At 40.3% G+C, this 26,022-nt stretch overlaps 1 protein-coding gene across 1 annotated transcript in view; it reads right to left on the bottom strand.

Moving 5' to 3' along the window:
- Positions 1-26,022, bottom strand: part of ENOX1 (ecto-NOX disulfide-thiol exchanger 1) — a gene marked incomplete at its 3' end in the record, with an annotated part of 136,863 nt that overhangs the window by 37,889 nt on the left and 72,952 nt on the right. The window contains exon 8 of the mRNA XM_082277604.1: positions 4,727-4,911. Within this exon, the coding sequence (XP_082133730.1) occupies positions 4,727-4,911 (185 nt within the window). The remainder of the gene's footprint in view (positions 1-4,726; positions 4,912-26,022) is intronic.

The following is a 26,022-nucleotide window of genomic DNA, read 5'->3' as shown; positions in this document are numbered from 1 at the left end:
TCAGATGCATGTGTTATTTATTTTACATGTTAAATTATTAGTAAACTGCGAAAGATAGTCCTCAGTAGGCAGGAAATGTCAGGAGCAATGTGGCCTTTGCAGAAAGACCTTGAGCTGCATATTGAACAGCAAGGACAGGAAGGTATTGAACAGGTGATGATTAACTGTGTACTCTCTGCCTACAGCACCAAATGGGGAAGGGTCTCTGAGGTATAAAACACAAAATGCACAGGCAGTGGTTCTGGCAGCTCCTGGCTTCTGAATGTTCACGATCTGCATTGCAATGCACATTAAACTGGTATTGTCTGGGGAGAAAGAGAAAAGAGGACAAAAGTGGACTTCCATCATACTGCATCAGAGTGACACCCATGTGGGCCATCAGCAGGGCCTGCTGTCTCGTGCTGAGACATCCTGAGCAGAGTTGGTGGCACTCACAGCAGTGTGTCAGCCTTCATGCCAGCCCTACACCCTTCACACATGACTGTTCCCTTTGTTCTTGCTTTCCAGCTCGAGCACTAATTTTAAGAGAAGCACTGCGGTGCATACCCTGTTGCTGCAATAACCCCATGGGTGGGCTTTAATGCACCACCGCCAGCAAAGAGGAGCCTGTGCTGCCCCTGTGTGTTAGGAGCAGGATCCCAAGCCCAGCCAGTGAATCAGGCCCCTTAGGGAAGGGGGACAATGAGGTGCCTCTTAAGTGTCTAAGACACACCCCAGAATGTGCAATAGCAGAACTGTAGGCACTTGTATACATTTAGTGGACACAACATAGATGGAAGCATGATTTAAATGGGGATTTGTGGATGACACCCCTACCTGCAGGAGCTAAATTCAGCCCATCATGTTCAGGGAGTTATGAGAGGAAAGAACATTATCCTACATTTACATGATGCACTGGAGCACCATGCAGAATTACTAGCCTATTGGCAAATGTATCAGTTCAGGAATCAGCACAGCTGTACAAGCATGGCCCCATACTTTGGCCAGTTAAGCCTGACAAAAAAGGTAGAGCTAACTTGTTAAATTAGAGTCATGCTAAAGGAGGTGTGCTCTGTGGACTTAGGACAACTTGAAGCTTAGAACATTGCACTCATGGTTGTGCTATGGAAGTGGTTCATGAACAATCCTGGATGACCAGTAAAAATCTAAAATTTACCAGAACACATGCTAATGAGTGTCATCTCCTGTGTGGCAAACAAAGGCTTGCTAACACTGTCAGTTTCAGACAGATTGTATAAAGGATCTGGAAACCACATCATTAATTCAATAGACACTCACTGTCAAACTCTGAGCCTTTGTTTCAAAGCATAAAGGTGGCAATTGCATTTCTTCAAGGATTGGATTTGATGGACAATACATAATAAAAGTATATCTTTCATGCTTTGTTCTTGGAATGGCTGAAAGATTTTGCTGAGGATTTTTTTTCAAAAGAATTCTGCTTGCTATCCCACATGGAATATGCTAAACTAAATGGTTAAAATTTGGAGAAATTATATACCCACTGAAAATTGAGCCTTATAATTTCAAGCATTAAGCAACACTACTAGGTGATATTTTCTGCATTACCTATAGCCATGTATCTGATAAAACATTTCAGACAGCGAGACAAGATTAAAAAAATTCTTACAGCTGTGCTGTGAAGTGTTGCAAAAATAGTTACAACTAAAGCATCCTTTCTTGTGATCACAGACTTTTTTAGAGAGTACCAAACACTGCTGGAAAAAGAACCATTCAAAAAGTGATCTTCTTGGTATGTGTGTTCTCATATAGAAATAAATTGAAGGCAATACCACCTATGCAGCAGTGACAAGTTAATTCAATTTCCATCTCAAAATCAGGTAAAATGTGTCTCATTTGTTACCATGGATACAAGACATTATTTCCATTTGTTTGAGATCTCACAGTGGGTATGAAATTAAACTGTGACACACTTTTATGGAGGAAGTTGACTAAAACCCCCATAAGTTCAATGTCATTAGTCCAAAGGATTTCCTTTTTTTAGACACAGCAAATAAGGAGGTTGCTACAACTGCCCATAAGGTACACTTCATAAGCAAACATCTGTGTGATTTTCCTGATGCTATTTTGGATCAGTGGGAGCAATGGAAGAAAATAAACATTCATTTCATCAGTCCTGCAAATACAGGGAGGAATCCTGAAAAACATCCAGATGGTAGAAGTACATTAAAATACATTGATGTTGTGTTATTTGCTATTGTTTGGCACCAAATATGTTTACAAAAAAAATCTTGATTCTGAAAATGCATCCAATTTTTCTCAGACAAATCTGATTTTTAGGCTGCAGCTCAAATCACTTGTTCTCTAGTATTCAGAGTTAGAAGAAGTTTATAGAAAAGTGGGGGAGAATGAAGAGAAAAGAAGAAGGAGAAATATGGTTTTTAATGCTGACATATATGAAGGGTTCAGGCATTCAGTCGCATTCAGTTTACCTTGTCTGGAATTAATTTTAATATATACAAAAGGATAAAAGGGAGTACAGGTCTTCTTGTTAAATTATTTATACTCAAGTCCTGGATATATATTTAATATTTCATAGTGAGACTGATTTCCATAGATGCTGAGCACCTGCTACACTGATGGATTCCAGCTAAGGTTGTCATCTCTCAACATTTACAAAACCGAGCTGAGATAAAACTGAGTCTACCTAAATCAAAGGTTTATTTCTACATATTCATGCATTAACTGCATGAAAATCACAAAGGTTATGGGATGTCATGGCTATGGCTAATTACTGAAATCCAAAACTATCATCCAGCTGCTTAACTGACTGATAATTTCCCACCAAATATTCTGAACTTCACCTCCCATGCTTCTGTGTTGCTGCTCTCCTCAGCATATTGTCAGACTGGATTACCAGCAGTGTCTTCTCCAGCTCCTTGGGCCATCTCTAATTATATCCCATTGGGAGCACGTAGGTTCTGACCCTCAGATGGCAAACTAGAAACATTGAGAAACTCACTGCAAAACTGTCACGAACACAGAAACTCTCAGAGGAATAGGGACTACAGTGTCCATGGCCAGCTGAACAGAGAGATAAGTCAGTCACTCCGTGTTATTGATTTGCATTATTAACATTTTCTTGAGGTTCAATAAAAATCTATTTATATTCTACAGACTTTACTGTACTTCATCCAGACCCCAGACAGAAAATTATAATAATGCCAACTGGGTGCTAGGGCTCCAGGATTTTTATTTAGTAGAATTTTATGCCTACTTTTCACTAATTTTAATGGAGAATTAGCACCAGGATGAAATATAGCAGAGTCTTTACATATGGTGTTAAATTTAATAAAACCAGTGATATTTAAGTATCCATTTATATAAGGATAAGATCATGAACAGACCTCAAACTTATCTAAAGTATACAGAAACCTCAAGTATTTCTGATTAGTGACTTAATTCTGAAGCATGGGAAAAATTTTATTCCTGAATTATTTCAATTTTTAAAGTATTTTGGTCAGAATTATTCCACTATGCAATAAATCACCCTGATTTTGTAAAACTCTGCAGGCTTAAAGGGGCTTGTGTTGATATCAATATGTGTGTAGGGTTGTCTTGTGCTCTATTAATGGGTGTTAGCAGGTATTTGCAGACTTGCTGGAATCAAAGGGTACCAGGATAACCATGCAATTCCTAACCCAACAAAGCAGCTCATATGTAAATGAGTATCTCGTGGGTTTTGCCATACAAAAGCAGCTTAGTACAGTCTGAAAGTGGGTACAACTTGTCCCCTTCTGTAATCTAATAACTGGGGGTGACAGAGGAGTGTGTGCAATGCTACAGACGAAGGAAGCAAAATTAACCTCTGCAGTGGCAGGCTGAGAAGCTCCACTCCAGCTGGGAGCACAACCCAGTGCTGTGGTGAGCCACTGCCCTTGTGTTCTGTCATGTACCAGCTGAACACAAGTGCCTGGATGGGGAAGATGCTACACACATGCACACTGGATGAGGGCTGCTCGTGTGTCAGTGGACATGTCAGACAACACAGTGGGAGCAGTCTGGATGTGCTTGCCAAGACTCACCCAGCACAGTGTCAGGAGCACACTAACAAATAAGGCAAAATAATTATGATAAACTGACACCCCTTGCCCCTGCAGGGACACATTGCAGTTTCTCGTTGACTGGTGTCAGAGAAAAAGCTTTTCTGCTGCACTAAACCACTTAAAAACTGTCTGAATGAAAAGGTTACATCTATGGGTCAGCATAAATGATAAAAGCTCGGGAAATAGCATTGATGTTGCAAATTACGCAACAGCGTAATTGATTTGCAAATTACGGAGGGTAGTCTGGACATACTGGAGATGTCTCAGTCATCTCCAAATAAGAGCAGAAAAAAAGATGCAAATGAATACAAATGAAGATACCACAGAACATTGACTATGATACATTAGACAATTTTTTTAAACTTTTGTGCAGTACCAGGGCCAGTTGGATTAAGTGAGGAGAGGAACAGAGCAATTTGCTCCTAACTAGCAAATGCATAAGGAGTTTTCTTGAATGATCAATGGGTTTGCAGTTTATGAATTCCTAAAATGACTGTACCTAAATATATCCCCAAATTCTCCTCCCTTTCCCCCATCTAAAGTCCCTATGATTTTCTGAAAAGAAATCAGGACCTTAATGAATAATAGTCTTGAGTACAGCAGAGCCCCATGGTACCACTTTCCCAAAATAGAAGACCTGTTCTTTTCTTCCTTAGCAATACCTGCTGCATGCCTTGCATTGTCTGCTGTAGGAACTGCAGCTGCTGGTCCTTTGTAAGGCTTTCTTCTGTTCGAAAGAGCTGTCCTTTCTCCTGCTTCAGGAGCTCCACTTCATTCCTATAAGCATCCAGCTGCCATCGAAGACTGTCGTTCTCTTCCTTTAGCGCATATGCTTGGGCGGCTAGAGCTAAGAGAAAATGAAAATGTGAAAAAATCAGTGAAATGGATTGTTTCTTTTCAAATAATACAGAGGACATTGTCTGGAGAGATGACAATACAGCTGAAAACCAGTGAGACATTTCGGAGCTGAGACAAGACCCAGCAGAGCTGAAAATGATTAGGGTCTGGCAAAGATTGTTGCTGGGAGGTTATTTCCTGGGATGGAAGAAGCCATAAAGTGACCCTGGATAATTCAAATGCTACTTGCAATCTGTCTGTTAAATTTAGGCTTATATTTTAGGAAGATACTGGCATGCAGTCCAAGGGCAAGGCACTCACCAACTTTACGACATTTTCCCAGAGATGCTATAGGAACTGGTACAGCCATTCAGTATTTGTACTCGCACAGTGGCCAGATGTTCCAACCAGGTCTGTGCTAAGGAATTTTCCCAATGTGACGTTGCTGGGTTTAGTCCCATGAGAGAAGAAACACAGAAATTTCTCTCCAGCCTTGCTATGAACTACTTCATAGCAACAGATACGAGAGATAGAATAGAATTATAAAAAATGCAAATGCTGAAAAAAAGTGTTGGCACTACAAGAACATTACTACTTTAAAGGCATTGAAAGACACTTAAGTCATTTCCTTAGGAAGCTCCATTTGGCCCCTTTTCAATTTAGAATGGCATTTTTATTATCATAACTGATAGCAGGTGTTTGTGAAGAAATCGATTAGTATGCAGGGATGGAAATTACATTTGCCAAATGACTTGCACAGTCTGCAATATAAGCTAAAATTTGTGTAGCAAAAGGCAGAAGGCTATAAAGCAAGTAGTAGGAACATTATTTAAATAAATTATCTGAACATAAATACATATAGGGAAAGGTGGCATTCATTAATTAGGGATGTGGCTATCATCCTATAGAAGAACCCACTCCTGGTAGTATTTATATTTGGCAGTAGCAGTGGTCATTTGGCGCAGCAAACTGCCATACTATGCTATTTTCCTTCTTGGAACCTGGTAACACAACAACATTACAGAGCAGCTGTAATTACAAAACAACAATCTACTATAGCCAGTTCTATCATCATTTGGTAACTGAAGCACATAACTGATTTACATTCCTGATTAAATGATTTCAGGCTTGGTATCACAGAATTCTTTTTTGCCCACCTACAAGAGCAATATGGTTAAACTCCAAATTATATGAAATTGTGTATTATCTCTGTTTAATACTAGGCACCTCTTGACTAGACCTTCTGCAGATAGAGTCCCCTGTTCCCCATGATAACATGATTCAGCACATTTGTGAAATTATACCAGCACTCAGGTAGAATGTCACAATATTTCATTAGCAATAAAAATGTTTTATCTTTGGTAGGATAAATCTACCTTGATCTCAGATAATTTTTACTAATTTTAAAGTAGTACAAACACATTGTTCAAAATAAATTACTGTCAGCTACTATTCAAATAGACATGGATTGGTTATTGTGCTTAATTTGGATACTTTACAGAATCTCCCTGCAAGATTTAGCAAGAGTTACAATATTGTTATATCAAATTAAATTGTTCTGAAAAGCATGTAATCATCCTTCCATGACAAAATTTACCCTGAAGAAATTGCACTGATGAGTCCAATGGGCAAATAAGAGGATGAAGTACTTTTTTTTCGTTATTTTTGTAAGAGCCAACAAGCTATAATAAAAGAAAGGACTAAAAAAAAAAAAAAAAGAAAAGGCTAAGCAAACAGAAGCATTAGTCCAAAAAATCTTTCAAGTCAAAATTAAATAGTTTGTGTTGGAATGGACCTCTAAAGATGATTTAGTACAACTTGTACAAGTGTCTCACCACCCTCATCCTAAAATGTTTCTCCCTTATGTCCAATCTAAAACTACCCTCTTTCAGTTTATAACTATTTCCCCTTGTCACTACAGCCCCTGGTGAAAAGTCTCTCTGTCATTTGTACTCTCTTAATTCTACCAATTAGACTCTCACAAAACTTATATATTTTTGGTTTTTTTAATGTAACACTAAATTCTAGCCAGAAACTGCCTACCCTTCTGCTCCTTGAGAACAGGAATAGAGACCATCAGGAATGCACTCAAGTTTCTACAGTGGTTTGGGAGCAGTAGTTCACCTGCTGCTCATCATCTATTCCAGCTCTTAAAAAACTTTTGAGAGCTGCTGTACAAGTGGGGGCCATGAGGCCTGTGTATTTCCCCACTGAAATGTGGGTTCTCACGCAGATCCAGCTGAGGTTCAGACTGCCTTATCTAGAAACGCTGCTTGACTATTTTCTCTGTCTCACTACAGCCTAATTGGAGAACTCCTCCTTTTTGTTCTCCTAGGTAAGTTCAGGCTCATTAAGTGTGGCTACAGACAGCAAGAGATGTCTGCTACAGGGACAGCAAAATAGGAGATTTTAAAAGGGCCAAAACATCTCACAAAAGCAAGTAACCTGTACGTGATGAACATATTAGAGTTTAAAGAGTAACTAATCCAAATGGAACAAGTCAAAATACATAGGAGCAGTGAAGGTAACTGTTCATTTTGTAGGAAAGCAATGCAGCTTTTCTACTGTTCAAAACCACCAGAGATGCATCTCTGAACGTTATTATGTCATTACTTTTAAAATTATATGTATTACACAATATTAAAACCTGTATGACAATAACTACATTGCACTGCTACCAAGAAGTTCAATCCAACGTTGGTGCCCTGTTCTTTTCTGCAGACACCAGAAGACAAAGGCTGTGTCTGGAAGAAGTTACAATCTATTTTAAGACAAAATGAGAACATGCCAAACCACCTAAAGTGAGAGAATAAGAATGCAGGAGAGATAAGTTTCTGATAGGAAGGCTTCCCTCAGGTCTACAGTGCCTTATCGACATTACTGTACACTTGGATGATCATCCTAACCACTCATAGTAGAGCGAATAACAACAGGGTCCAAGGCAGAAATAGGTTCTTAAGTAAGGGAGATGCAACATGTATAGTAACAGTGTATTAAATGGCCACAAGCTTTTAAATGAATTAAATATAGATAAGAGTCCATAAACGATATGACATTAAATACATGTATATGCTTTGGTATTTAATTTAAAGTTAAAAATAGTCACTTCTTAACATGTGTACAGAATGGTTAACAGAAAAGGAGAATAAGACAAAGGAAGACATCTGACAGACTCCAGGGTATCCAGCTCATTCAGCATCGGGTAACTGTTTTAAACAAAATCAGACACATTCTTTGTGTTGACCTAAAATAACTATAATTTAAAGATATTTATGTTTTAGTGCAACAAGATTAAAAATAACTCTGAATTCAGATCAATGTCTCTTTTGATGCCAAGCAAAATATCTATTCTATAAAAACATATTGTAATTTATTTTAAATTATATTTCATTTACAACAATTATATATAATGGTATGTGATTCGTTACATAGGATATAGAGAAAGGCAGTTCACTGAATATTAAATTAAAAATAGAGGAGAATTGTGGGGGAAAGAGAATCTGCATTTTAAAAAGTAATTTTTTTTCAATTTTGCATAAATTTTTGCTAAGAGTTCATTGCCAAAGCTGATGGATGTAGTTTTGTTGAAAAAAAAAATTGCTCATCTCATCTCAAGCCATTTTACATTTGGTAGTTCAGATACTCATCTCCAAAATCCCTCTCTGAGGCACACTAAAAAGCATCTTCAGATAAGAAGACAATGAATGCTGAAAGCATTTACAGAAGAACTATATACAAGGAATCTGTATCAAAAGAAAACTCTGACAACAATCCCAAATATCTGCCTGTGCTGCAAGTAGAAGAAAATATTCCTACCTAAACAAACACAGCTGGAAAACAGCTCAATATTCACTTTACAGCATTCTCACTGAGGGATGCAAAATGATACCTGCCAGCCTCAGAGAAGCAGCTGAAGGAAGATAAGACACATATAAGTGGGAGAAACCTTTTCATTGATATTTCAAAGACTTCCAAGAGGTTAGTGTGATTTCTTTGTGCTGAGGCAGAAGTGCTGTATTCAATTTGGCAACAGCTTCGGTGACAAGGTAGACTCCATTCAGTGGACCCAGACTAGATTCAAATCAAAAAGACACTCTCTTTAATACAAGAAATGACTGGCTGATTAGAAATCCACTCAAATCTAAGGACATATTCATCAAGGGATTTCTCAGAAGAAACAAGCAATTAACTTTATTTTTCTAGGCCATCTACCTTCGATAGTTAGGATGGTGAGTTCTTTCTGACTACCACTGATCTGTGCCTTTTACTTCCAGGTGGTACTCAGTGACTACATTTAACCTAATATATAATAACGCCAACTGGAGCCAAAGCAGAGTAAGTCTTCATGGGTGATATGGGGTAACTGTAGTCTTTTATGGTGCACATCATAGTGGCCAGGAAATAATGCTAACACCCCATATCTCTGAATGCATTTATTTATTGAGGACATTACGGAGAATTCAAAAATTTCTACCATTTCTACTAATGCACACCTGTGCATTTCTCATTAGATGATGCCCTACTAACATTACAGTTAATGTTAATGACAATCTACTAATTTACATACTGAGGACACACTGAGTTTAAAAGCATAAGCATTAGGTTATGTCTAGAGCCTGAAGAAATCTGAAAGCAGTATCTGAAAAACAAATGGCAAACATTAAAAACAACAACAGAAAACCTGCCTGTAAATTCAGAGTAAAGATTTTCTGTAGGTCCTCCTAGCAGAACTTCTTTTATAGCTTATATTTCCTATAGATTCTTCTATATTTATATAGAAATAGATCATAAAATGGAGAACTGCTGTGACATTTGTCCAGACTTTTGATCTAACCTATTCAGCCAAACTTTTCAGGATTTTTGAACTTTAGCTGATGTATTGATATTGTGAGGTAGATGAAAACAGAGAAAGAGCCTATTCTCATACCTTCCTGCCATCTGAGTTCTACTAATGCCATTATCCTGATTTCCTGACTTGAACATTAAGGTTTAAGTGATATAATGCTCCTTTTAATAACAGCAAAAAGAGAAGCATCAAAACATGTCAAAATAGTGGATATTATGGTAATTTTTTTCATCACTCCTATTGTAGAGCATTTTCAATGTCAAAAAAGCCATCTTGCAAGACACAGCTACTTCTTCAAAGAGTTTTCAGCTTGAGGGACTGAACAAATGTGAGTGGAGTAAAATAAGGACACTAAGTTCACAACTATCGATACAAACAATAAAAGTTATCCCTGGCCTCTAGGTAGCCTGCTTGTTTTTTGGATAGGTGAACTGTGGAGCAGTACAAGCAGGGGAAAATCGGGAAGGAAAAATGTTTCTGGAGGATCTGGAAAGGCATGAACTGTGTTTTGATGCTGTAGAAAACAGGGTAAGTTATACAATAATGGCATTTGTCGTTAGTAAGGAAGATAGTCTTTGCAGAAGTACAGTGTGGATGGTCTTAGGAGATACAGTGGGTGGCACCCCTGCTCATGGCAGGGAAGTTGTAACTAGAGGATCATTAAATGACACTTTACCATGCCATAAATCGAATCTCTCCTGATGGGAGAGAATTTGCTGAAAGTCCTTGCAAGGAGTTTAAAGGATAAAGTGAGACATCTTCTGTAGTTTCAATGCTTCTAGATGGTTGTTTATTAAGTCTTATCAGAGGAACTGAGCCACTAGCGTGACCCAGGTACAGCATGGAAGGAGGCAAAGTAGGAGTGAGAGTGAGAGAGAGATCCATTATCAAGACTTAAACAGCCTTTTAAAGATATTTTAACCAATAGTTACTAAAAACATACATTATTTTTACTTTCTTACCAATTATTCAGTAACACGACTAGGAACTGCGCAATTTTCTATCCAATCAATCCAAACTACTTTTACTGCAGAATATGGAGTAGTAGAAGAAGGAGAAGAAGGTCTAGAGAACAACAACAATCCTCCATTTTGATATTTTTTACTCTTATCTATTTACTATAAAGAGAAGCCTAAAACCTCTAAATTTTTCACCCTATGACAATCTTACATAGTAGTCTATCACCTAATTCACACCACTGTATTTTCTACTTGTTGTCTGTTGGTAATTTTTTCCAAGGTTTAAAGCTATACCAGTGGTGTCCAGGGGAGTAAAAACCCTTAAAAACAGGCAGAGAAATATTCTTGGCACTCTGGGTTCCTACAATTAAGGTCCTTTCCAGTCTAAACTCTATTCCAGTTTAAATTCTATTCTAAACATAGAATTCTGTAATTCTATGATTATAACTAGATAGGACCACTGGACCCTCATTCATTTTTACCCTCTAAGGCTGTGCTTAGTGCTCCAGCCCACTGGAAATTTAATTTTGTGCTACAATCTGAATGTCCCATTATGATCACTCAGTGGCAGGGTGTGTGTGAGGGAATGCCAGTCAGTCACTGTTGGGGTCTCCTCCCCCTGCCATGGAGCCCTGGGAGATGGGCCCTGGGGGGAGGCACGGGGTTTCCCTGCCCCTGCTCAGCCTCATTCCCCATTGGTTGGTTTGTGTTTCCCGGTGTGGCCAAGGACCCTCGGGTCCCGTGACCGGAGAGTTCCTGAGCTGAGCCCCGGCCATGCGGCTGGAGAAATAAACATCTCTGAAACATCTACCACGAATCTGTCCATATCTACTTCGGTTTCCACGGGACTCCTGGTTTGAAATATTTGTGGTAGATGTTTCAGAGATGTTTATTTCTCCAGCCGCATGGCCGGGGCTCAGCTCAGGAACTCCCCGGTCACGGGACCCGAGGGTCCTTGGCCACACCGGGAAACACAAACCAACCAATGGGGAATGAGGCTGAGCAGGGGCAGGGAGACCCTGTGCCTCCCCCCCAGGGCCCCTCTCCCAGGGCTCCATGGCAGGGGGAAGAGACCCCAACATCTCACCCGTTTTATTTTAATAAAAGGAGAATGAAAAGGATTGGATAAGCATAACAAGAACAGTTTCAAGACAAAACAAGACACTCTCCTGAGTCTTTAAATGTCCAATCAGATTCTGTGGAACATCTTAGGGCTGACAGAAGGGAGACAGAACTCTCCGGGCATGCTCTGTGGGGAAACTGAGGCAGGAGAGGGTTTAATTTTTTCCCTCCCCCTTTTCATCCCCCCTTCGGTACCGGAGAGGAATTGTAGAGAAATGGAATTGTATAGGGAAGCCATGGGGTGAAAAACGGATTAGGAATAAACTGGGGATAGGGCAAACTTAGGAAAGGGTTCATATTGGGTATAGGGTAAAAGGGGGAAGTAGGCCGTGGGTAGGGAAATTGCTGGGATGGATATTGTTTATAATTTTGTGCGTAATGGCTGCCTTTGACTGGAATACCTCCAGGCCCAGTAACATTTGCTGCTTGTAACCCCTTCTTTCCTTGCACTATATCAAATTGTACAACTTCTCCATCTCCTACACTTTGCAGGTAATTTTTAGGGTTATTTCTTTTAATGGCAGTTCTATGGATGAATAGATCTCCCCCTGTATCATCTCGTGTTATAAATCCATAGTTGTTTTTTACATTGTACCATTTCACAGTTCCTGTGACTGTCGTGGCTACAACTCCTCCTATCACGTGCTTGCGTGTTCGTCGTGGCTGCTGGTCCCGTGTGGCCGCTGCCTCGCCAGCTCCGACGTCTCGGCCGGGCCCCCGCGTTGCGGCTGCTCCGCGCTCTCCGAGCGGCGCTGCTCCGGCGTGTCTGGGCTCTGCGCGGCCCCGCGTTGCCATCGCCGCTGGCCCCGTGCCCTGTGAGCGGTTCCGCTCCGCAAACTCCACGCTGCTTTGAGAGCGGCCCCGTTCCGGCTCGGCGCTGCGCGGCTTCTCGTGTCGCTGTGGGAACCGCCGCTTCTCCCTCCGCAGGGCTCTCCGAGCCGTGTGCTCAGAGCGGGCTGCCACGCCGATGCCCGGTTCCTGGCTGCTCGTGGCCCACGGCACCCGCGGCGCCTGCGGCATCGCTCCCTCACTCGCGGCCGTGTGGCCGGGGACCCCGAGACAGGGATGGGGTCCGCGATAAGGAGCGCACTCCCGAGGGGGCCGGGCGCATCCAGCACAGGCACCTCCGCCGGCACGGCTGCCGTCATGTGCTCACGGGATGGCGGCCGCACGGTCTCAGCCACGGGATTAGTATGATCCTCTGCTTTAGGGGTAATGGGACCGTTCAAATGCTCCTCAAGGGCTTCCCTGATTATAAGGTATGCACGGCAAGCTTCTCTTTGATCCCATACTTTATCCCAGATCTCATCCCAGAAACACCCCTCACAAGATACAGGAGGTTCGATATTAAAAAGTAAGTCTCGAGAAATACAGGGGAACCTTTTGAAAAGCCAGATGAAAAAGTGTTCTAGATCTCCCGGTTGCATTACTTTTTTGTTTTGTTGTTCAAGGATTCCTTTTACTTCTAGATACATTTTTCTCTGTGGCTCAGAGAGCCCCATTTCCCACGATTCTTCCATAGTCCAGAGAGAATATCCAAACCAAGATGAGAAGAGAGAGGTCTAGAGTGGTTATTTTACTCACGAATCTTCCTCAGGGATCGGTGTCTTGCCCGCATTCTCCACCAGTTTGTTGCAGCGGGGATTACTGCAACAAGTATATTTCAAACCAGGAGTCCCGTGGAAACCGAAGTAGATATGGACAGATTCGTGGTAGATGTTTCAGAGATGTTTATTTCTCCAGCCGCATGGCCGGGGCTCAGCTCAGGAACTCTCCGGTCACGGGACCCGAGGGTCCTTGGCCACACCAGGAAACACAAACCAACCAATGGGGAATGAGGCTGAGCAGGGGCAGGGAGACCCCGTGTCTCCCCCCCAGGGCCCATCTCCCAGGGCTCCATGGCAGGGGGAGGAGACCCCAACAAGTCACCTTACACCTTGGGATGTGTGGGAAGTTCAGGTTTGGTGGAGCTCTGCAAGGTGGTGGGAAGGAAGGCACAGCCCTCACTGCAGATGGCAAGCTGGATGGCCTCTGGCATGAAGGGGCACACTGAGCAACTTGACAGGTGTTAACAAACATCTCCAGCACCAAGTGTCAAAGCTGACCCTTCTCTCTGTATTCTCCAAGAAGCTTTCTGGAAAAGGAAGACTTGACTAGTGCACCTTGGTCACTTTGAGGCATCTTCTCAGACCACTTTACAATGTCAGGATCCTGAGTCATCCAATATCTAAAGGGGCTTGATCCATTGTCTTGAGTTCCCAGAGGACACTTGCTCTTCTTTATGGACAGTTACCAAATACCTGATCCCCAGCATAAATGCTGCTTAGATGTCAATGACAAGTGCATAGAAATACGTCTGATATTAGCAGTTAAAAGCAACCTTCTTCCTATAATGCATTCTTTAACAAATACCTGTTCCATTGTTCCCCCTCATTCCTGTAAAAATAGACTATGTCACTTGTTTTTTTTTAAAAAAAACCACACTTTGCTTAAAGCTTGAAAACAGCTAGCTAAGTATCCTGAATAAACTCTAGAAAAAGAATTAGAATGGTATAAAAATAAATAATTTGGGGCAATTACAAGCTAACCTAGCCACGAAGAGTGTTTTCTTTCCCCCTTTAGACATAATGCAACCAAACAATGAAGAAATTTCCACGTTATTTTCAAATGCTAAGCACACTTCATTTAAATGTCTCGGTATTTGCAAATTTAAACTCTGAGGGCACTAATTATCCTATATGAGAAGGGTTTATTGTCATTAATGTTAGTGGGAGTTAGGCCCTGCACACTGGGAGGGAGATTTACTCTTTTGCAAAATCTGTTTTATTCAGGTGCAGTTGCTGCAAAGTCCTTTCCTTACCATGCAGCCTATGTTCAGTGCAGAGAAGCTCATTATACCAGTTACATTCATGATGGTACCAGATGTTCAAATTGAATACTCATGAGAATTATTTTCAGGCTTCCTATTCACATAAAACTTGGTGGCGAACGATTAGTAAATGGGAGGTTGCTAAAAAAAAGGAAAGAAAGAAAGAAGAAATGAAGGGAGCCTCTAAGAAAGATGGAGAGTGACTATTTACCAGGGCATGCAGTGACAGGACAAGGAAGAATAGCTTCAGACTGAGAGTGGGTCTAGATTAGATATTAGGAAGAAATTCCTTACTGTGAGGGTGGTGAGGCACTGGCACAGGTTGCCAGAGAAGCTGTGGATGCCCCATCCCTGGAAGTGTTCAAGGCCAGGTCGGAACTAGATTATATTTAAGGTCCCTTCCAACACAAGCCATCCTACAATTCTATGAGTCTATTAACAGCAATTTTATCCATCCCATTGAGGACAGACCGCTTCACATTTGAGAAACAAAAGCATTTCTCTGATGAGAGATTTTCTCAGTTTACAAGATTTCTCCCTGCTTAGCAGACATCAGCAATATCACTGCTCTTTCCTAGGTTTACTACACAAGTGGCTCACCAGTAATTTATGAAGGCTTATTATTTCTTGTGTAATGAAGCATATCTCTTTGCAAATACCAGAGAAGGAGCAGGGAAAGGGAGGGCCAATTATTATCCAGCTGGGACTAATAACAAAAAGTTGTAGGCAAGTGCTGGCTGTGCAGGGGACTAAGAATGCCCCAGAGAGCAGTGCTGCCAACTCCTGTGGCATTATGATGAGTCCCATGATATCTCACATTTTGTTTAAAGGCCTAGAGAGATCATTAGCTGCAAACCTCTGGTTTAAGTTTCTGGAATAGTGGCTTCCAAACTTTCTAAACTGTGGATCAGTATTGGCTCTTCCTTTTTCATCATGCTCTCACAAACTGACTTTTAATTAAAAACACTAACAAGACCATTTAATCTAGCTGTTTTAGCCAGCCCAGGGAATAAAGATGTAGTTTACTTGCTACAGTCTCACAAGTGATCATTGACTCCAGTGATGAGTTTGGTGTCATTGATCGAGACCTCATGGCTTCAGAAAACCCACTTGAACAGTGATCCAACTTTCTCCAAAGGGCTGCAAAGATGCAAGACTAATGTCCCACTTTAAGCCAATCTTCCTACCCCTCTCTCTGTACCTTCCTCTCTTTTGCCTTTGCACTGGTTCTGTTCAGTTCATCTCCAGCTCTAAATGCCTGAGTCCATCTATTTGCTCATTTTTAACTCCCACTTGCCTGGCATGGCCAGATGTTTCTCTCTGCCCTCACTCATACTTATTTTGCAGTACATTCTCTAGTCCCCGGTTACCCAGCTCTGTCCCAGGTAAATTGCAGCATTAAGTGTTTTGGATTTTTCCTACAAAGATGTCACATCACATTACTGAAATGAATATTTGGAATTTGGAAGAGACCACCTTGTTACAGCAATACCAAAGCCTGACACATTTGAGGTCTATTTTACTTGACAGCATCTCTTTGGAGAACAGGAATCTACATAGCTCCTAAATGATATTTTGACAGTTGCTAGTTAATCTGCCCCACTGAGACCAGTCTCTGCAGGTCACCTCTTTAAAGCAGGGGGCCCTTTCTTCCTCTGTATTTTGGATTGTATGTCTTCTACCACCACCCATGATTTGCACCAAGACCAGCTGACTTGACGTATGTATAATGGGAGACAGGAAAGAGAAGATGTGGCTCTGCACAGACATCTGTGATGGATGGGCTTTAGTCAAGTTGGTTAGGAAGAAAGCCATCATAGTAAAATGTAAGAGTATAACTTTGATCAAAAATAGCAGCAATTGTCAGATATTTTCAAATTCACAAAAAAACACTTAGCTTTTTAATAGTGTATTTGGTTTGTGATGAGGCGAATTTTTCTGATACTTCATGTTTACCAGTAACTGCTGCCTCAGTTAAATACGATCAATCAAATAATAAATGTCTTTTAGAGTTTCTACCTCTTTTCCTAATTGAGAAATAGGACTGTTACAACACTTTTACAGAGACTGTTCTTTAAAGATGCTAGCAAAGAAGTGGCTTTTTCCTCTAATCAATATTTTAAAAATTACTGATTCATGTAATACCAATAATGAGCAGAGGAGATTTTAGTCTTGAGCGTGAAGGAAACAAGGAAATAAGAAAAGTGCTGGTTACTGAGGAGATACCACGTGGCATTGATGACTGACTCCCACACCAGTAATGAAAAATGCTGCTTGTGCTACTGGTGCTTTGCAACGGAGGGTACAGACATTTGAACGCTGCATAGCAGAAGAGATGCTAATGAATGCTGAGTGTTTAATATATGTTACATAATCTTATATTTATTGCATAAGGGTATCGTATGCATGCATGTACATGAGACATAAAACACCTAAGATATTAAAGGATTATTGTATATTATCCATGTAGGGGGGTCACTGATGGTCACTTCTTAGCAGTCAAAGTGCCTCTTATATTTTTACTCAGATTTAAACAATCAGCACTGGCACTTGCAGACACGTGACTGCATCACTGCTGTTGGCATTTGAACTAGGAACTGCATTCAGGCTCAGCACCACTGCGATAACTTGAAAAAAGTAATCTGTAGGATTTATGAAAAAAATGCCATTGCTACTTGGAAACAAACTTGACAGTGTGCACGTGAATCCCTCAATTTGTCACATTCATTAGGGAAGAAAGGGCTGATCTGAGTGGTTTAAATTACTGTGGTGATTTGAATTGGTCTGATTTATAATAGGCAAATTTTGTTCATGAATGTAAAGTGCTTTCTATAAATGTGAGGATAAACCACTTTCGAACAAAATTCTATTGCACCTTAAATTGCAGGAGAGTGTTTATCCAGCTATCTCTCTGACCTTGTAGTGGATTTAGAGGGCTGAGTTAATTTTTCTTTTAAAATTGTGCATAATACTGAAATACTTGCTCAGTTACTTTTGCCTTAGATAAAGATGGATTTTAAATGAGAATACATTTTTTCCCCTTTATGCCTTAGAAAGCATAAGCAAATGGTGACATGAAACTTGTAATTTTTTGACTCTCACATTCAGAGACAGAATTTCTTGAGCAATTTATCCCTTATGTGAATGGAAGAGTGTTCAGAAGAGCTGTATCTGCAAGCCAAAACCTCCTTTACTCCCCTCCATTCTGCTTCAAGAATACTCAGTACATGTAAATAGAGGCCACTGTGCTTTTCCACAATTTAACATGTTTAGCAGGTATTTTCTCAGCTTCTGAAAAATAAAACGTGTTGCAAACTTGCAGAAAACAGGTTTCTACAGAGGTCAGTTAGGTACTTCCAGGCCTTTCAGAAACAGACATTTTATTGAAATTTGCGGAAAGTGTGTAGCTTTGAAGAGATAAGTGTGAAATAGTCCTTGTACCAGATTTTCTGAGTAAGCCATGACTTAGGACATTTTATCTGCGGGTGTTGAGCAGAACGTGAGTGCAAACACTCTGACAAGCAGGGAGTAGCTTGAAGGATCAAGGTTTTACAGCACAGACATCTCAACATCTTTCAAAAAACGTTATGAGACAGATGACTATCTCAGAACAACATAGGGAGAGTTATTGCTTTTTATCATGTTCTTCCTCGACTGTTAAAAATGCTCACTAGTCTCCAGGCAAATTTAAGAAGGAAGATAGTCTGTATCTGACACATGACAAAGAAGCAAAGAAGAAAGTGGTTTTAGGAGCCAGCAACCACCCAAGTACCTTCAGAGAGATACCTGGTTGACGTGCAAGATGGAAGATGGGCACTTGGCTGTTGTAGAAGCAGCCCAGCAATCACTGCATACAAGTGCTGTAGAGACATGCTTGCACAATCCTTGTACCAAATAAAACTTGCAATGCATCAAATATTTGTAGGGCTGGATATATAAACAAGAGGTTCCAAACTATTTTGCCTGTTGAAAGGCAAATAAACTACAAAAAACCCAATAAAAATTCCTAATTTAAAACCGAAAAACACCACCAGCAAAACAAACCACCTTTCTGTATGCTGGTGTTCAAGGTGTCACACGTTGGAACTAATGGTGTGGTATCTAGTTCTTCAGTGTGTCATTTCACATCCTAAAGGACAGTTCGTTTTCTCTTCTCTCTGCCATGAATCTAAACCCAAATAAGACTAAAAGAAGATCACTCACCTCCAAGCAGCTTTGAATCCACTTGGTTTTCAAATTTATGAATCAAATCCCACAGTATACTTGTCATGAAAATGCTATACTATGGATACATGTCATTAGTAAGAAGCTTACTTTCTTGAGATGGCCTTTATCCAAAACAAGAAGCAGGACATCATGAAACTCCTCTGAATCTAAGATTCATTCACCAAAGTAAAACAGCATCACTAACTAGCAGTAGTTTGGGGTGTTCTGTAGCAGAAACTCTGCTGGGTGTGTTTTTAACTCCTGGCATGCAATCACAGACTGCCGGTCGGCTGGACACACAAGGAAGCAGAAGATTCATGCTTTGAAAAGGAAGCTTTTAAAGATTTGGAAGCTTCAGCAACCCTTGCATGTCTCATGACATAAGAACACTCCCCAAACCTGCAATTATGAGCTTAGAAGCTTGCACTGACATTAGAAAAGACTCTGCTTTCTGATCATTGTCTCCTCTGACATGTTGGCAATGGCTGATGATCCCTGGAAATAATGGTGAGTAAGAAGGCACCTAAATCTCCACCTCAAGCAATATCTGCAAACTTCTCTAATGTGTCAGGGTGAGAAGGGCTTCTAAAAACAAGGGCATGAGGGGCAGCGTGATTAAGAAGATGTAACCCCAAGATCTGAGTTTAAACACTAATAGAAATGATCTTTCTCTGGAGGTCAGAAATAACATTTAGGCTAAAGCCACTCCTGAAGGAATCTGTTCTTTGTGCTCTGTTCAGAATCAACCATCTTCAATGTTATAAATAGGGCTCATTCTCTTGAAGGCTAAATATGAAAGAAAAAGCACAGAAGTTTTATATTGGAGAGGGCACTCTAAGGAAGGTCACTTTATAGAAAGCATGAAATGTAATTTGGAGAAGAATGCTAATACCAGCTATATCAGATTGTGAGGAAGCTGAAAACAGCATATGTTCTAATATTGTCTTTTATTGATTTTGCTGCCAACATCCCACTTCAACAATGTTACAGCCGCACTTCAGGACTCTTAATGGAGGGGGATGGAGAAAATCAATATACAGAGCTTGCTTCTGCTCCCATTGAATTCAGTGTGAGTTACATTATTAACTGCAATGAGCAGAGGACAGAGTTCAGACTGTTTCATCACTTTGTGTTTGTTTATTCTTTCCCTTTTTATTTAACCTCCTGAGGGGCAATGTGTATTTTTATCCTATGTTTTGGAAAAGTCCCATTTAAATAGGGCAATCCCTTATCAAACTGTAAGTTTACATGTTAGAAATGATGTCCTGCTTTATGAAACTGAATGAAAAATTATAGCCTGTATCGTGAATTGAGAAAGTTGTAATAAAAGATAAAGGATTTGAAATAAATTCTTATAACAAAATCATTTTTTTCTTAAAAATATTTTCATTCCAATATGAAGCAAATAGAAGCAGTTTAGTTTTCACTGACTTGTAAAATATTTCTTTCAATGTACATTGTTTTCTCTATTACAAATAGACGGGATGCACCTGAGCTTCTTTTCACTATTATTTTAATGGTATTTACACAAAAGGAAATATGTTAAAATTATCTCCAAGAATTATAAGCATCATCTTCATTCCAACAACATGCTGTTAATTTTGTTCTAGCATGAATGCAAAACATATTTCAACATGCTGTCAAAATGAGACACTAAGAATGTCAATAAAATAACACTAAAATAAATGTAAATTTAGACTGCTGTCACAAGTGGCTGCTTGGTTTTGTGAAGATGTTAGGTTGCTATAGCATTTTCCATAGCAACTTTGCATCTTATTACATAAATAATCCCTCAGTGTCCTTAAAGCTTACTAAAAACAGGATTAAATCTATTCTCATATGTAATGATCCTGCATAAAACCTTATCAGTATGAAATACCCAGAAAACTTGATAAATGGTAATCTTGATAATAGTATTTCTGGCAGTGGAAAAGCATCAAAGCACAACAGAATTGTTTCGTAGTAAACAGGACAACCTCCTACCCCCCATGTTAGGAAAATGCCTTTGAAGTGCCTGTTTCCTCTAAAATTTGGAAGTTAGATGAAACCCTTCCCTGCTGCATCCACAGGACAGCACAGACCTCCATCCCGGAGCCTATGTGTTGTACATAATCCAGAAGAACTGGCCCAGTACCTGGGACAGGACAAGACTGTCTTTATTCCCCAGGGAACTACAGCCAGCCCTGATTTATCAAGACTTTCCTGCTAAATTCAGCTGCACAAGAAGCATTATTAGAGGCAAATGGACTTAAAACCAGGGGCATAAAATTAGGCCCCTGCCTACATGCTTTCTGAACTTCAGCCTATTTTTGTAAAAGCTGTGGGAAAAACGGAATGCATTTTATAGCACAAAATTGGAGCCTGCCTGATGATAACAGCTCTGAACTGGCATGCTGTGAAAGACACTAGAGCAGAGTTTTCCCAGCATAGAGGGAGTAATCATCTTGTGCTGCTTTCTAGTGATCACCCCTGATGGTTCCAGGGAGCAAAGCTGATTGTCTGCTGTGTCCAGAGCATTTCCATTCGAAGGGAAGATACTCTGCTCACAGAGCTCAAAAGGGCTGTTCAGCTGTCTTCTCTGGCAGACAGGGGACGGTGTCACTACAGTGACGATTCAGAGCCTCACATTTTAAATACATTCTTTTCTTTCAGAAGGCTTCTCAAACCTGGTTGGTAGCTTCTGTTGACAGGGTTTATTTATTAATCACTGCAAGACTGCTTATGACACCAGCTTCTGATGGCTTTGAAATGGTACCGCTTTATTTAAGGAATAAAAAGCAATGTTAGCCCATTAATTTCTAAAGTAAATACATTTTATTACTTTACATTATGTTTATCAATAAGTACTTAAAAGGACAATAGGCAAATTATGGGTTTGTTAAATACCAGTGAAATCTGATGCCAAAAGGTTCTGGGATGGGGAGGTAAGGACAGAAAAACAAAGCAGACTTTTGCTTGAAACAAAATCTCCCACAAACCCAAAAGGTTAGTCTTACAAGGAAGGAAGGGAGAATTATCTGATCTCTGAGATCAGGAGGAAGAAGAAGATTTGACATGAAATCTGCTGTGACACTTGTTCAGTTGGAAAAAAAAGGAAGACCAAAGCTCAGCTCCACGCAGCTGGGGCTCAGCGATTTCTATTCAAAGTTTTAACAAGCAATATAAAGCTTTCCTACCAGTTTAATCCACCTATAAAACACAGCTTCCGTTCCATGTGTGTATCACTGCATTCACAAGAGCCTTAGAAAAAGCAAAAGAGGATTGAATTGCAGAGAAAAAACGAATAAGCAACACACAGATCACTCTGGTGTTGTTTCAGGCTTTCCTTGAAGACTTGCCAGGCTTGCAACTTTCAAGACAGACTTGTAAACAATATCCCAAAGCCTGTTTTATGCTGTGTGGACCACAGCCTAAATGTGATTTTCAAATACTGACTTTTACAAGGACTTATACTCTTCTGTGGGATGGACTGCCCACTATTCAGCCTGTCTCTTACAGCAAGTGACATAGCTGATGCTGCAAACAGGACAGATCAGTTCAGGACAGCATTAAAGATCCAACTTCTGTGTTTAAGTTTGGCACCCCCTTTAAGTATGTTGGAAAATGCTGCCATAGAGGATGTCCTCCCTAACTTGCAAAGCAGCACCAATCTTATACGTTCAAACTGGGCTTGCATTATGTAACTTGCAATTTATTATTTGCACACAGTCCCTGAGATGTTATTAAGCTACTTCATCACAGGTAGTACAGTGGTGGTGAACTGCTCCAGGGGTCCAATGTGTAGGCTATTGCAAGTCCGTTGAGCTGCAGGGAGGCCTATGCCAAGAAACTTATCATCCATGTGGACAGAACAGGCAGTGGCTGAATGAAAGGAAGAACCATTGCCTCCATTTGATATTACAGAACTGAGATAACACAAATTCATTGATTAGTCCAGGCAGGGGATATGAGCTGGGATTTGGCCTAGAGCTCTGGGATCCCAGTCGAACACCTTAATCACACACTATTCTTCCTGCACCCCTCTGTGAGCATAGTGCATTTCATTCTTCTCTGCAGCACCAGCTCCAGTCTCTCATTGAAGTTGGAATTGCTAGAATTAATGGCATGTTGCTGTGTACTGCAAAAGCAAAAGATTAACCCACCTCCCCTTACAGTAAAATTACAGGTGCTTTGTAGGCATGAACCAAATTCCAGCTCTTCTCCACAACACACATCTTCACTAATTCTTAAAATCACTTTCAAGGCTTTTACATGTGGTTCCTTACTCCCCGTGCCAGCAGGTGGGAGAGGAAGCATCCGTAAATCCTGATGATTCTGAAGATTTTTGTATATCCTCTAGACTCCAGCACTGAATCTCCTTTTTCTCCCTTGAGCTAATGCTTCAGTAGCTGCGTCTTGACTTTCAAAGATATTAACTGAGTTGCCAATCATCATTATTATTTTTTTCTTAGCAATCTTCCAGCTTTACTTCAGCAATCCTCTTGTATCTTTCAAACTCCAAAATCCACATTGCAGAAAAATCACTGTTTAAAGGCTGAATTTTGGAAAAAAAAAAATTAAAGTAATAGCTGGTCCCACGAGTGAGATTCACTCAGTCTCAGGTCAGACTTTTGCCAGCTTTGCCTGGAATGTAAATGACTTTTAGTCTGTGAAACCAGGAGGATTTCCTATAAACCAGGCATATATGACAGTTGAACCAACTTATTGGATACCCTAGTATCCAGTAAGTAGTTTGCAGTAGTTTTAGATGATCTCCAACATAACAAACAAGTAGTGAAGCCTTCCTTTTCCTTAAAGATTCAGCTTGTTGAATAGAGTAGGGTACTGACTAAGCCTGGGGAGAATGACCTGTAAAATACCTGGAATAGCAGGTCTGTGTGCAGGAGGCAGTGGCCCAGGTCTGCAGCATGGACTGGGGAGTGGAAGACAGGTTTAGGAGATTGGAGATGCCAGTTCTCATTTCAGATCTGCCACTGAGTCACTGATAGCAATAAATCAAGTTCATGAATAGCTAGCAGAAGCACAGTTCGCAGATGAAAGAAGAGGATTTGAATCTAGAATGGAGGGACACACTTTGCAAGAGGTCCCTAAGGACTTGTTCTGATTGTCACAAGACCAAATCTTCCCAAACAAAGGTCAGTTTCTAACATGCACCATGATTTGATCTCTTGCATGACATAATACGTAGCATGACTTGAAGAAAAATGCCAACTATTCTTAGTAACAGGTTATTCATCCCCAGATGTTATTGTGTGCTAAGGTGTCAGCTACCTGTAACATTCCTCTGTGTCCTGCTTGCAGCTGGGATACAGTTAATTTTCTTCCTAGTAGCTGTGTTTTGGATTTAGTATGAGAAGATTGTTGATAACACACTGATGTTTTAGTTGCTGCTAAATAGTGCTTTCTTTAAACCAAGAACTTTTCAGTTTCCCATGCTCTGCCAGTGCGGAGGTGCATAAGAGGCCTGGAAGGAGCAACTTAGCCAGAGGGATATTCCATACCACAGAGCTGCTAGTATGCTCAGTGTATAAACTGAGAGGAGGGGCACATTGCCACTGGGGGACAAGCTGGTGATTGGTCAGAGGGTGGTGAGCAATTGTGCATCACTTCTTTCTCTTGGATTTTATTTCCATCTCTCTCTCCTTTTCATCTTCATTACTACTACTACTGCTACTACTACTATTATTATTATTATTATTATTACCATTATCATCATCATTATATTTTGTTCAATTATTAAGCTGTCCTTATGTCAACCCACAACTTAGTCCTTTTATTTTCCGATTCTCCTCCCCATTGCACTGGGCTAGGGGAGTGAGCAAGCAGCTGAGTCATGTTGCCAGCTAGGTCAAACCACAACACTCTGAAACCCAAAGTCCAGCAGTTCTGGACAAGCATTCAAGCACCAAAGTACTTCTTCATGGTCTCAGGGCTTAGATGTGTTGCACTTTTTTCAAATGCTGGGGCTGGAATACACCTTCTTTTTCTCAGGGTGATTAATAGGTTTCTCTTCAGACATCCTAGAGGAAAGTTTTCATTCTAACTACCTAGCTGTGAGAAGATGTGACACACTCAGTGTGCTTTCTTCCAGAAAAGAAGAAATTATGCTGGGAGACTCCTGAAACTACACTTTACCGAGACAGAATGAGGTCTTAGAACCCATTCTAAATTGTTGAATTAATTAAGCCTTCTTGTACTAGCAGAGACTTAACCAGGCAAACCACTGAAAAAAAGACCTGACACAGGTGTTAAAGCCTGAGGGAATCTCTGTCACTTATTATAGTTTTGGGATGGTAACTTCCCAGCAGTCTTGCTCCCACTGCCAAAAAGGGCAGGGTGTAAAGTAATGTCCTCAAGAAAATTGTTGGAATGGCAGAACATGCAGTCCAGAGCTCTGGAACCATCCAAATCAATTCATCATGTCTCACTGCTTCAGCTGCTTTTGGATTTAGACTTTTAAACCTTTATGTGTGCATGCTGTCCTTGAATTGAAGTGGCACAATATCTTCATGTTATTCAAGTCTTGCTCTTCCCATGGTTAAGTACTTAGATAAAAATTTTAAGAAAGGAGTTTAAAAATAAAGAAAGTGACAATGTTTTCTTACTGTGCAGGATGATTTCTTTGTGACAAGACTCTTTAAAAGACATTCTTCATACAACAGAGGTTACTGTGAATACAAATAGCCACTCCAGTGACATAAAGTGGTGGTTCTGGAATGACATACTCAGAAAGAGAGGAAAAAAATGAAAAAGAGAGGGCAGCTAACACAAATAATAATTTTTAAAAATGTCAGAAGATGGAAAAAAGAGTCACATAAGAATAATAATAAAAGAAATCTCAGTTTACTTTCATTTACCAGTGTTTTATACCCAACAGCTCCTTTGGTTTAACTCCAAGTTCCCTCTACTGTCATTGACAGGAGAACCAAACGCACTTGCTTTAGTTGAGAGTGTAGTGTTGAAAGAAGAAAGCCATAACATTAATTTCAGAACTTGATGACTATGTATGCAGCAGGATAGATCAACTCCACTGAGTTTAAGAGGATGATGAATGGTACAGCAACCAATGATGGACGCATACTCAAGTGGATTCATATCATTAAATTTTGATTTAGAATG

This window comes from Coloeus monedula (assembly GCF_965178545.1).
Source record: "Coloeus monedula genome assembly, chromosome: 3".
Taxonomy (NCBI): domain Eukaryota; kingdom Metazoa; phylum Chordata; class Aves; order Passeriformes; family Corvidae; genus Coloeus; species Coloeus monedula.
The sequence above is the reverse complement of the archived record's forward strand: the minus strand, read 5'-3'. Positions and strand labels throughout refer to the sequence as shown.